This window comes from Rhinatrema bivittatum, chromosome 1 (assembly GCF_901001135.1).
Source record: "Rhinatrema bivittatum chromosome 1, aRhiBiv1.1, whole genome shotgun sequence".
NCBI classification, from domain to species: Eukaryota; Metazoa; Chordata; class Amphibia; order Gymnophiona; family Rhinatrematidae; genus Rhinatrema; species Rhinatrema bivittatum.
Window position 1 is genome coordinate 429,911,796 of NC_042615.1, and position 13,451 is coordinate 429,925,246.

At 44.7% G+C, this 13,451-nt stretch overlaps 1 protein-coding gene across 1 annotated transcript in view; it reads right to left on the bottom strand.

The window, feature by feature from the left end:
• Positions 1 to 3,525: 3,525 nt before the first annotated feature.
• LOC115092865 (beta-1,4-galactosyltransferase 1-like) overlaps positions 3,526 to 13,451 on the bottom strand; it is a 222,746-nt gene continuing 212,820 nt past the window's right edge. The window contains exons 5-6 of the mRNA XM_029604243.1: positions 4,938 to 5,042; positions 3,526 to 3,952 (exon numbers count right to left, since the gene is read on the bottom strand). Of these exons, the coding sequence (XP_029460103.1) occupies positions 3,811 to 3,952; positions 4,938 to 5,042 (247 nt within the window). The 3' untranslated portion in view covers positions 3,526 to 3,810. The remainder of the gene's footprint in view (positions 3,953 to 4,937; positions 5,043 to 13,451) is intronic.

Here is a 13,451-nt window from a genome sequence, read left to right on the forward strand (position 1 = left end):
TAAGCCTGTCAGTCAGCTGCATGCTTCCACTGATGCACTGATAGGCTCGTGGTAGGAGGTGCCTGTTAGAGGGAAGGACTGATGTATATCTGAATGAAAGCTCTGAATGATGATAAATTAATATTTTAAAGAGAAAACGTATTTTCTTTCTTTGTGGAGTCATTCAATACTATACATCAGAACTTCAGAGGGATATCCGTGTTAGTCTGGTGTAGCAAACATGACACGAAGTTGGTGGCACCTTATAGACTAACCATACCTCAGTAAATTGGTTATTGTACAAGGTGCCACCACCTCATGTCATTTTTGCTGTATTTCATCAGTGTATACCTGCAACGAGGTAAATGAGCCATTTAAGTTGACTTATCACTTTAGATGACTTTAAACAATTTTGTGAACGATGCAGAGTGCAATGCACAGTTGTTGAACAGCAGCATTTAAGGTTCTTGTGGCTCTCACCTCTTTCCTCTGGACTGAACTGAACATCTGTCAGTGGTCTGTTCTAAACAAAGGCAATAAATGAAACATGGGAACACTGATACCCGGAGTCTGGTTATTTTAAGTAAACAGGAATGTTGACAGAATATTGACAGCATGGAATATGCAAATTAAAGACAAGTAATTCAATATACAATTTGCTGGCTATTCTTTCAATTCCAAGGCTTCCAAGCCCATAAAGAGCCTGCTTAAAATCTGCCTTCTGCCAGCCTTCAGCAGGTGACCGTGTCTGGGAGCTCAAACTGGGAATGCTTCCACTGGGCCAACAGTGAGCCCCACTTCAAGTATAAAATACATAGAAAAGTAAGGGTTGTGATTGGCCAGGATTGTGCTCAGACCAGATGACACTTTCAGCAGCATAAATTTGTTTATGCTCACATTTAAAAAATTAACACAAGTTAATTCCAATGTAAACAAGCTACTTTAGTTTTTGCTCGCTATAAACCTCGTTATCCCCCAAAAAACAGGGCTGCTTTCCTGTAACATCATCCTGAACTTTGGAGAGTATGTGGTACAAGTAATTTAAATTAAATAGATACATATGCTCCTAAGTAAATAAAATTACAGATAACGAATCTGAGGCTAATTTTTCAAAATCAGTACTGATCTCAAAGTGATGCATGCCACAGCCAGCTGGAGAAAGGAGACACTGCCTCCCTTACAAAAGCTTTAAAGCATGTAAACTTATGAGTTACATATAGCAGCAGTTTCCAGTCCTTCATAGAAACAATACATTCAATGTATGTCCTGATCCAACACATCTGAAATATGGTGGAAGAAAATTTGGTGAATAAACCATTGCAATTCCCTATTGCTCATATGCACCAGTTTTGTCAAACTATAAGAGACAAAAGTTTTGCAACAAATATAAACCTAACATTTTCTGGTTATATGAACTATACACATCTCTTCTTTACATAATAAATCACTTGCATAAATTCCAGTCATCAGAGCACTCCTTTCCCACAATACTCTAAAAGATCTTATTCCAGTGCAGATGTCACAACACAAATGTCTCTGTGAGAAGGCACCGTTGTTTTGCAGGGATGTATTAGTTTGCACTTTATGCATTTCATGCCTTTTGGGGTTAGGGAGAGGTAACCAAGCTCTGCTCCTGCTCCCACTGCCAATTGCTTACTTTAAATTTATAGTTAATCATACATACACACACACACACACGCACGCACGCACCTCTGACAAGGGGGAAGAGCAGGATATTTCCTTGTACACCTCACTATCTAAGTAACAGAAACACAAATTCCCTCCACTGCTAGGCAAAATAAAAAATCCTGAAAAAAAATATTCAGCATATGTAGCAAACCTGCCATACCACAGCAGCAATAATTCACAGGACTCTAAAAGCAGCAGCCCTACCAATGAAAAGGCAATACAGCATATATTACACTGGACCCTAGAACACCAATGCACCTCCTGCTGGCAAAACATAATGAACACGACTGCTACAGATCCTTACGCTAGCAGAATACCTCATCTTAGTCAAACTTGCATAATACAGACACACTTTCACCAATTACAGAATAAGTGACAGAAATTAAAAATCCCAAGAAGCCCAGAAACTGTATGCAGTGCAAAGCTAGAAAATTGACTTCCTCTCTTTCCCCTATGTACAGTAGCTTCACCCTTTGCCTCATCCGCTAGTGCCTCGCTATTCCCCCACACATCCACCAAAGGACTGGGGATGGGAAGAGAACCAGGGGAGGAGAGGGGGAGGAGAGGGGGAGTTATCTGGGAAATGGGAGGGCAAAGAGAGTGGAGGGAGGGTCGGGTAGGAAATGGAGAATCTGGGTTAGGGAAGAGGAAGAGTTGTCTCCACCCCTCCTCTGGTCCTGCTCCCTTTCATAACCTCTCTCCTTCTCTTCCCACCCTCTCTTTCTCACTCGCCCCCAATACTTTGAACAAAGTTATGACAGGAGGAACAGAAATAATCTTCAATAAATAAACACTGCATGTTCTCTCTCAAACACACACAGCCCCTCACCTGTACCCACCAGCTTGCAAACCTGCTCCATCAATCATCCCAACTAACAAGCCCTCCTTCCACCTTGCCCCCCCAGCCAGGCTGTCCCCCAACCATTTCCTCCCCATCAGCTATCCCCAAGTCCTGCTTGCCTGCACTCCCAGCTATCCAGCCAGCCTACAGTACTGACCCCCCTCCCAAAGCCATCCAGCCTCAATCATCCTTAGCCATCATCCAGCCTTGAGCCCCTCCTGTCAGCCAGCCTCCCTCTCCTCTTCCCCAGCTAGACTCTAGCCTCAGACTCTTCCTCCTTTTCCTTCCTCTCTCCCCACCCCTTCCTTCATCCCCCCTTTGTTCCTATCTTCTTTCTCAGCCTTAGACCCTTCCTCCATTCCCTATCTCCCTTCCCAACCTCAGACCCTGTGTTTCCTCCTTCCCTCCCACCCTAGCCTTGGATCCTCGTGATGACTTGTGGGCAAAGTAACACTTAAGGCTGGATTTCGAAACCCCGTCGCACGTAAATCCCGGGGTTTACGCGCGTGGCCGGGCTTTACACGCGCTGGGCCCATTTTCAAATGGGCCCGGCCATGCACATAAACCCCAAGATTCATGTAAGTGCCGGGGCCTTAAAAGGGGGCAGTCTAGGGAGCGGGGCAGGGCAGGGCTAGAGGTGCCCGGTACAGCTGCCATTTGCTGCTGTGCCGGCGTGCGCAGCTTGCTCCTGCTCCTTTGCAGGAGCAAAAGTTGAGTTAAAAAATGGAGGGGGGGGGGGAGGGGGCTAGGATAGGGATAGCGTGAGGGTAAGATAGGGGAAGGGGAAGGGAGGTTAGGGTAGGGGGTTGGGAAGTTTCCTCCCAGTCCGCTCCTTAATTAGAGTGGACCGGGAGGGAACTGGGGAAGGACCTGATGTGTCGCCATGCGAATTTGCTAAATTATACCCCCCCCCCCCCCCCTTGCGCGCACTGACCTGGAATTTTATAAAATACACGCGCCAGCACAGCAGGTTATAAAATCATGCGTCCGTGTGTGTGCGCTGGGTAGCACGCGCACATGGAGGCGCACGTGTATTTTTTTTAAATCTACCCCTTAATGCAGTAAGAGGCATTGCCAACAGTATATTTTAATTTATAGTCACCAAAGATAAAGTAGAGCTGGGAAGTTGTATAAAGTCAACATAATGGGAACAAAAAAAATCCCCCTGTCCAAGTTGCTTGGGAAAAAACTTGAAAAATTAAATAAGGCATCCACTATCAATATTTTCCTTGTGTAAAGTCAAAAGGCACTCCGATTTAATGTAATTATGAAATTAAAAGGTGCTGTAGGATTTGTCCAGTCTAAGAAATACTTTTTGGTAAACCAATGTTCACTGTTATAATTGTATATAATGGATATTTCTCAGTTTTCAACACTTCATATGAGAGTGAATTTAGACCATCAGAGTTCATCGTCTCTTTGGTGTGGGCAATTCTGTCAAACCTGTGAACACAAGGGAAAAAAAAATTACACTTTTCTCTCTTTCATGGAGGAATTACTTAACTTTTTTATAAACCTCAGCTCTGCTTTCTAACAGGCCGATGCAATACTGGGCACTAAGGTCAGTGCGCCGCTGAACGCCCGGTTGGATGTGCTTTTTGGACACACTAGACTTATGCCAGATACAATATCGGGATTAGCACATCCAAAATGCTCGTCCAAACCAGCGCATAGATAATAGTGCTCATCACATGTAAATGCATGCTGATGAGGCTATTAGCTAGTACGCCCAATGTAAAAAGTTACCACATGCTGGACACACATGTTTTTACACTCAAAAATTAATGCCAGCCCTAGACCTGGTGTTACGTTTTGAGGCGCCCCAAGCCATGCACAGAAAAGCAGAACATACTGCTTTTCTGTGCTTTTCTGTGGTTCCTCCGACTTAATATTGTCGCTATACTAAGCAGAAGGAACCAAAGAGGCAACAAGGGGGAAAAAAAAGGTCTTTAAAGTGGTCAAGTTAGGAAAAGAGATGCTCAATTTATGGGCTCGTAACCCGTAGCTCGTAACATCGAGCATCCATTTTCCTAACCTGCGCACAGCCACATCTCCTGGGCGCTCAATGCCATGGATGCGCTAGGGATGCACAAGTTATCCCTGGCGTGTCCATTTTAGAACAGCGGCTCATTTCCTATTGTATCGAGTGCCCAGGTGAAGTGATTGTGTGCACATTAAAAAAAAGTGCATCCAGTTTGGACGCATGTTTTTAGCATGTTGGTATTGCATTGGCCTATTACTGAATATGTAAAATTGCTGATGTACAGCCTAGATTATTTAGAATATCAACTTGCATTGGTTCTTATTCACAAATATGTTTTATTTCTTATCTTTACATTTTCTTTCTTGGAGTTTTACACTTTTGGAATAAAAAGTGTGCACCTTAAAAAATAATAAGCTAAAAAGTATCTTAAGATGATTCTTTTACCTCTGTGGATTGGGTTCATTTTTTGCATCTCTGAAATGCTGAATCATACGATATTTTCCAATTATTGCATTTGGGCGAGATATTGACATTTTGTTATATCTTATCCTGTGAAAATGAGCACATTTAACTTTTATTAGCGGTACTGAAATATTATTATTACTACTACAATTTCTTTATTCAATTTTATATCCTGCCTTCCTCAAAAATAATGCTCAAAGTGGTTTACTAAAGTAGTAAAAACTAATCTAAAACTCAGAATATTTAATAAAAACAATAAAGAAAAAAACAAAAACATAGCACATAATTCAGCAAAACATATAGAATTAATCAAAGAGTAAATGATCTTACAGCAAGCACTACTTATTAATAAGAAAAAGCCAACTAAAAATAGTTAGCCTTCTTTCTAAAGGCTAGATAATTATCCATCTTACAAACATCTTCTTTCAGATTTCAGGAAATATTTTTATCTAAATTAACAAAAGATCCTGCCAGCAGCTTCCAAATCTGTGAGAGTTTAAAAGGTCAGCTAGTGGAAGAAAAAGTAATAAGACAACTTGGCAACAACCGATTGAGTATCAAATCTTTTGACTGGTCATAAAAAATTTTCAGCCCCTAAAGTCAGGATTTTCAAGTACTAGAAAGTGGAATAGAGTCAACCCTTCTGGGTCATATTCAGCAGATGTGACATTTAAAATTTCATTTTCAGATATGGACAGTGCCTAGAAGTAGGCATCATAATAAAAAAAACCCTGCCCTTATTGCTAGTACATACCCCATCTTAGAGGATTATTGATGATATAGAACTAAAGATAAAGTTCTGAAATCTCTAAGATCAGAAAGGTAAAATGAAGGATCTGCAATTTTATCTCATATCAACTAGGAAGTTCTAAAAATATTTGAAATCCAGCTGATGTAACATATGTAAGCAGTATAACAAATGCTATGAAAGAAGATAGCAAAAAAAACAAAAAAAAACCTACAATCACATGAAAAGACTTATAGATAAGGTTTGTGTCACTGACTTTAAACAGTTGTGTGCTTATTTTCATTAAGAACACAACTGCTTCCTTCCATCAAAACTGCAATTTTGGAAACCATGTCCCTTTAAAAAAAAATAAAAATTAGCCTTTCCTTTTAATTTTCCTGAGAGATCATGTGAGCCATCAAAGATGACTATTATATACACACTTGCCTTCCTAAACCATACCCAGTTTCAAACATATACTGTTTTTTTTAGTTAATTTTATTTTGCATTTAATTCAGCAAAATATACAGTATTAGGCTATTTTTCTTAATTAAACGTAATACTGGACACTAACAAAGTGGTTTACAAATGTCCATCACTCCATGAGTCATGTCTTAAAATACACATTGAAGGGGAACCTGGACCTTGGAGTGCCTGTGTTGGGAAGATGCCGTGTTTACTGGATGGACAAAGGATCTGAGATGCAATGATAATAACATAGTAACATAGTATTGACAATAGAAGAAGACCAAATGGTCCAACTAGTATGCCCAACAAGTTTCCTATGGTAGCATCTGCCACTCTGTGCAGATTACTCCCATGTTTCTGAAATTAAGGATAGTAAGTAACTGCTGCTCCGTGCAAGCTACCCCCATGTTTCTGTTAAGGATAGTAACTGCCACACTGTCAGGCTGATACAGTAAAGCGCGGCCGCGGTTACCCTGCTTCTAACCCACTTTGTACCCACAATTTGGCCGAGTAAGTCCAACCCGCGATTCACTTTCCCTTTTAACCCATCCTTACCGCTTCTTGAATCAACGGGTAACCCTTTCTGCCCTCGGCATGTATATGATATGTAAACAATCGGATTAGCTATTCCCTCCGATCCAGTAACGTGCGCCCCGATTATTGCCTTTTTAACCTGCAGTTTTGCCGCGTGTTTAACCTGCTAATTTAGCACCTACCCTTACCCCTGTGTTAGTGTGGAACGTCAGGCAAGCCCCAGCAGAGAGAGACGAAATTTCACGGGCAAACTTTCCTGTGAGGCTTCAGCAGCCCGGGGCGGATCGGGCGCTCCCCATGCGAGGCGCGGCTTCCAGCAGCCCTCACCGGCGAAGGTGCATGAGCGCACACCATGACCTGAGTGCTTGGCTGGATGTCCGAGGTCACGGCGTGCGCTCATGCACGTACAGGCGGATGTTCATGCACCTTCGCCGGCGAGGGCTGCTGGAAGCCGTGCCTCACATGGGGAGTGCCCGATCTGCCCCGGGCTGCTGCTGAAGCTGCTCGGGAGGAGGGGAGAGAGGACTGGGGCTGCTCCGGAGCTGCCAGCGCGCCCGCCCGCACGGGAGACCGGCACCCATGGACGCGGCCAGGGCAGGTGAGCGGGGGCTGGGGAAAGTTTGCCCGATCCTGGCTCCTCTAAAGGTCTTGTCCCGGGGGGTGAGGGGTCAGGCAGTGAAGCAATCATTTGCACAGGACAACAAAATAAATTGCACCAGCCCTTCTCCTGTATCCATTTCCTGGTACCTGTCATTTCAAATGTCATTTGAAATGACAGGTACCAGCGCACCCAGGATACTGTATAGGCGCTGTATAGCACTCTATACAGTAAAATGGATTGCGCTTCATGGACGCTTCATGGACGCGGCGTGAATTTGCATGCCATTTAAATACTGTATCGAGCGGTATGTGATCCGGACTGTGCATGCGGCAAACGAGGGTGCGCCCGGCACTACTGCACTCTTTCTTTCGCGTCCTTACTGTATCAGCCTGTGTGTAATTTATCCAAAAGCCTTATATATTAACAAAGCAACATTTTTACTGGGTGAGGAGGCTTCTTGAAAATTCAGACAGTGCTGCTCGATATGCTTTGCTTTTGAACTTGTAGAAGCAGTCCTGTTCTTTTTCCCTTATGTTTGCTTATCAGTAAGGGCCCATGTTGATTGTCCTCTGAATCCAATTCAGACAGACGGGCAGAGGACACTCGGAGGACTGACACCGTCGCAGGACCCGACCGACCCACACCGCGACCAGCAGACGCCTAGCCCTAGCATCGAGACCTACCCGATCGCCGCTGGAAGCTAAAGACATAGAAGATCAATGAGGACCACCCCCACCTGACGTCAGAGGAGGCGCCAAGTGAGTACTTTAAAACCCACCTCACTCTAGGCGCTTTCCTCTGACATGGGCAAGACTGCCACCGGCCACCCAAGCCACCGCGCGGTGGGCACAGTGAGCCCACTGTGCCCACCGCACCCAGAGCCCGACTCCCCAGGCAGAGGCCGCCACCAGCAGAGAACGCGGCCTGACTCCAGCGCGGCCCCTGGAGGACCCGACAGATGGGCGGAGGACACTCGGAGGACCGACACCGTCGCAGGACCCAACGACCCCCACCACGACCAGCAGACACCTAACCCTAGCGCCGAGGCCTACCCGATTGCCGCTGGAAGCTGAAGACACTGAAGATCATCGAGACCGCCCCCACCTTACGTCAGAGGACGTGCCGAGTGAGTACTTTAAAACCCACCTCACTCCAGGCACCGCGTGCCGAAGGAGCATGTCCAAAGGAGCAAGCCCCTTTGCGTGCCCCTTTGCGCTGCCACTTCCGCGCTGCCATCACACCCTTCAACCAGACAATCAATTCCAACAACCACACTCAACAACCAATACAGCATTCTCACCCAAGAACCTCCCCAGCTCTCTCAAACATAAAACAAAGACACTCAATCTCCCCAAACATGCATTCTAATTACACCATCTCAATCATACCATATACCAGGAGCAACACAACCAGGAACTACACAAGAATTGAAAACCACAACCTCACCAGACCACGCTCTCTGACCACAATACCAACCCACAACAACCCACTCTTCACAGCTCTAACCATCCTCACTCTGACCTTAATCAATGCACAATCAATCACAAAAAAACTACCACTAATACATGACTACCTATTAGACAATCACCCCGATCTCTGCATCACCGAATCTTGGCTCAAAGGCTCTGACACAGTGCTTATCAACCAACTACTCAAAAAAGCCTACAAAATCATCTCCCTTACCAACCCCCCCCCCCCCCCCCAAAAAGAAAAGGAGGTGGCCTGCTCTTCATAGCCTCAAAGAAACTCAAATTCAAACTTCATCCCATCAACCTTTCTCCCCCACTCGAACTAGGACTCTTCAAATCAAAGAACCTCCAAATCCTCCTCGTCTACTCTCCACCAGGAGTCCTTAAACACAATCTTTCCTCGCTAATAGAAGCCATTGCCAACAACATTAACATGGACATCCCTGCAATAATTCTGGGCAACTTCAACATACACATGGACCGATTCCCCCCCCCCCCCCAGCTACTAGCCAACTCCTCACAGACTTCATGAATGCAATCGGATTTCAACAAATAATAAGAACCCCCACCCACAAAGTGGGCCACAAACTCGACATCATCTTCACCAATGAAAAAATACCAAAATACACACCGCCAACAGCAACTGCAATCCCCTGGTCAGACCACAAACTAATCCAAACCAACATACAACTAGCAAACCCCACCTCAGAACTCAAGAAGCACAATAAGCTAATCGAGTTCAACAAATCATGCACCAGCGAAGACCTGATTGAAATTCTTCCAAACTCTCTGAAATCCCTAAACACAACAGTCACAAATTCCGCCATAGACTCTTGGCTAAACATCAACACGGAAGTTGCCAGAATCAAATGCCCGTTCGTCAAGAAAGAACTCAAACCATTCACTAAGCAGAAAAAACCATGGTACACCACCGAGCTGAAGAAGAACAAACTCCTGCTAAGGCAAGCCAAAAAGAAGTGGAGACGAAACCCCACTCCTCAGCTGAAATACAGCTTCAGAACCAAACTATACATCTACAAAGCCGACACTGATAAAGCCAAACACGATTACTACGCTGTGAAAATACATAACCACCAATTCAACCCCAGAACCTTTTTCACATATGTCAACAACCTCACCCAACCAATCCAAAACCCACTCAAAACAGCCAATCAGACAAATACCAGTGACGAACTAACCTGATTCTTCAACAACAAAATACTAAATCTAATCACAAAAAACCCCCATGCAAACATAGAGATGACAACAGAACCTCACACAAACAACAATAAATGAACACACTTCGATTAGGTTGCTTCAACCAAAATTGAAATAATCATACAGAACATCAATCCTGCATCTCATCCCATTGACCCAATTCCCATAAAATTCCTTAAACAGGTACCGAATCTCATAGCCAAACCAATAGCAACCATAATCAACCTCTCACTCGACCAAGGCATTTCCCCGATAACCTAAAATGCGCCAGCATCAAACCAATACTCAAAAAACCTCATCTCGATGAATCTGATCTAGCCAACTTCAGACCCATCTCTAACCTACCCTTCATAGCCAAGATTCTCGAAAAAATTGTTAATCGTCAACTCTCTGAACACCTGGACACCCACAATATACTCTCCCCTACCCAACACAGCTTCAGAACCTCTCTCAGCACCGAAACACTACTACTCTCCCTCTCTGACACAATTCTCAGAGGCCTAGACTGTGACACCTCATATCTACTCATCCTCCTTGACATATCAGCGGCATTTAGCCAAGACAAAACATTAATACACAGGCTGGAAGAAATCGGACTTTAAGACACAACGTTCAGCTGGTTTAAATCCTACCTCTCCAACAAGTCATACAAGGTCAAATTCAACGACACTGAATCCAAGCAAATCCCCCTCCCCCACGGAGTACCACAAGGTTCATCCCTATCAACCACATTGTTCAACATTTATATGACCCCACTATGCAAGCTCCTAAACGAAACAGGTCTGATGCACTATGTATATGACGACAATGTGCAAATCTTACTCCCAATCAAAGACTCCATTGAGCACACACTTAAGTTATGGAACTCTCACTTAACTTCAATAAAACACCTACTCACACAACTATCCCTCATCCTCAATCACACCAAAATGGAAATCCTATACATATCCAACAAACCCTCCCCACCCCCCTCACTGACCCCTCCTCACACCCACTCACAAACCAAACACTCTCCACAGTAAAGAACCTTGGCGTCATGCTAGACAACCAATTAAACTTCTAGAAACACACCAACAACCTGATGAAAGACAGATTCCATAAACTTCAAATCCTAAGAAAACTCAAGCCACTGCTATACCCACAAGACTTTCGAACAGTCCTACAGGCTCTCCTCTTTTCCAAACTCTACTACTGCAATGCCCTTCTATTTGGTCTCCCAGCCTCCACTCTTAAACCCTTCCAACTACTCCAAAACGCTGCAGCCAGAGTTCTCACAAACACCAAAAGATCAGACCACATCACACCCATCCTCAAAGACCTACACTGGTTACCCATCCCCCAATGAATACAGTACAAGACTCTAACCAACATCCACAAAATTCTCTACAATGGCAAAACCAACTGGCTAACTACCCCCCTTCAACTCCACACTTCCACACAGACTTTGCGCTCCTCAAACTCTGGCCTGCTACAAAACTGTCACTGAAAGCCACCCAATGGATATCAACAAAGGAACAAACACTATCAATTGCCGGTCCCACCCTATGGAACAAACTCCCCACAGACCTAAGACAGATCCATCCACTCAATCTTTCAAGAAAAATCTTAAGACATGGCTATTCCACAAAGTCTTCCCTACTACAAACACAAATGAATGCCAAGCCAGGCCCTAACCCCTGCAGTCAGGCTAAACACCACCTTCAACCACCCACATGTTATCTACTATGCTACATGATCCATGCATATTATCACTAATGCTTCTAATTCCGATGCACCCTATACCAAATACCAGCCTTGTTTATGACTACCTATGTTATTACTTTATTTAATACTACTTCTATTTTATCACTACTACTACTTTTATTATTAAATCATGTTACTGTTATAATGTCATAGAAACATAGAAACATAGAAATGACGGCAGAAGAAGACCAAACGCCCATCCAGTCTGCCCAGCAAGCTTTCACACTTTTTTTTTTCTCTCACATACTTATGTTTCTCTTGGCTCTTAGTAACCTTTTTTATTCGATTTCCCTTCCACCCCCGCCATTAATGTAGAGAGCAGTGTTGGAACTGCATCTAAGTGAAATAGCTTAATCAGTTAGGGGTATTAACCACTAGGGATGTGAATCGTTTTTTGACGATTTAAAATATCGTCCGATATATTTTAAATCGTCAAAAATCATTAGGGCCACGATACAATACCAATTCCCCCGATTTATCGTCAAAAAATCGTAAATCGGGGGAAGGGGGAGGGCAGGAAAACCGGCACACTAAAACACCCTAAAACCCACCCCCGACCCTTTAAATTAAATCCCCCACCCTCCTGACCCCCCCCCCCCCAATGCCTTAAATTACCTGGGGGTCCAGCGGCACACTAAAACACGGCACACTAAAACCCCCTAAAACCCACCCCGACCCTTTAAATTAAATCCCCCACCATCGACTGCAGGAGCTCGTTCAGCGGGGGTCCGGAACCCTCGCTGAACGACCTCCTGCAGTCGATCTCCTGCCGGTGCCATTTTCCGTACGGAAAACGATTCGCGGCAGGAAATCGCTCCCGGACCCCTGCTGGACCCCCAGGAACTTTTGGCCAGCTTGGGGGGCCTCCTGACCCACACAAGACTTGCCAAAAGTCCAGTGGGGGTCCAGAACGACCTCCTGCGTCGAATCGTTTTGGTCTATGGCCGCCGCCATTTTGCGGCGGCCATTTTGCAAAATGGCGCCGGCTGAAGACTACACGATTTAGTGTGCCGCTTTTCCTGCTCTCCCCCTTCCCCCGATTTAGCTACGGACCGCCGCTACGGAGGTAATTTAAGGCTACGGTCCCCCAGGTAATTTAAGGCATTTGGGGGGGGGGGGTTCGGGAGGGTGGGGGATTTAATTTAAAGGGTCAGGGGTGGGTTTTAGTGTGCCGGCTCACGATTTTAATGATTTTCACGATACTTTACACACCCAAACGGCAACAATACGATTCCCTCCCCCTCCCAGCTGAAATCGATCGTTAAGACGATCGAGGACACGATTCACATCTCTATTAACCACCGCAATAAGCAAGCTACACCCATGCTTATCTGTTTATCCAGACTATGTAATTCAGTCCTTGTTGATTGTTGCCTGAATATAGATCCACCTTTATTCATTCTCCCCTGCCGTTGAAGCAGAGAGCCCTTCTGGCTATCCATTGAAAGTGAAGTATCAGTATTGCTCCCCTGCCGTTGAAGCAGAGAGCTATGCTGGATATGCTTGAAGCGTCAAACTTCCTCTCCTGCCGTTGAAGCATAGAGCTATGCTAAATATGCGTGAAGTGTCAGACTTTCTCCCCTGCCATTGAAGCAGAGAGCTATGCTGGATTTACATTGAAAGTGAAGTATCAACTTATTTGGTTTGGGGTAGCAACCACCGTAACAAGCAAGCTACTCCCCGCTTTTTTGTGAATGCAAATCCTTTTTTCCACATTTCCTCATTGCCGCTGAAGC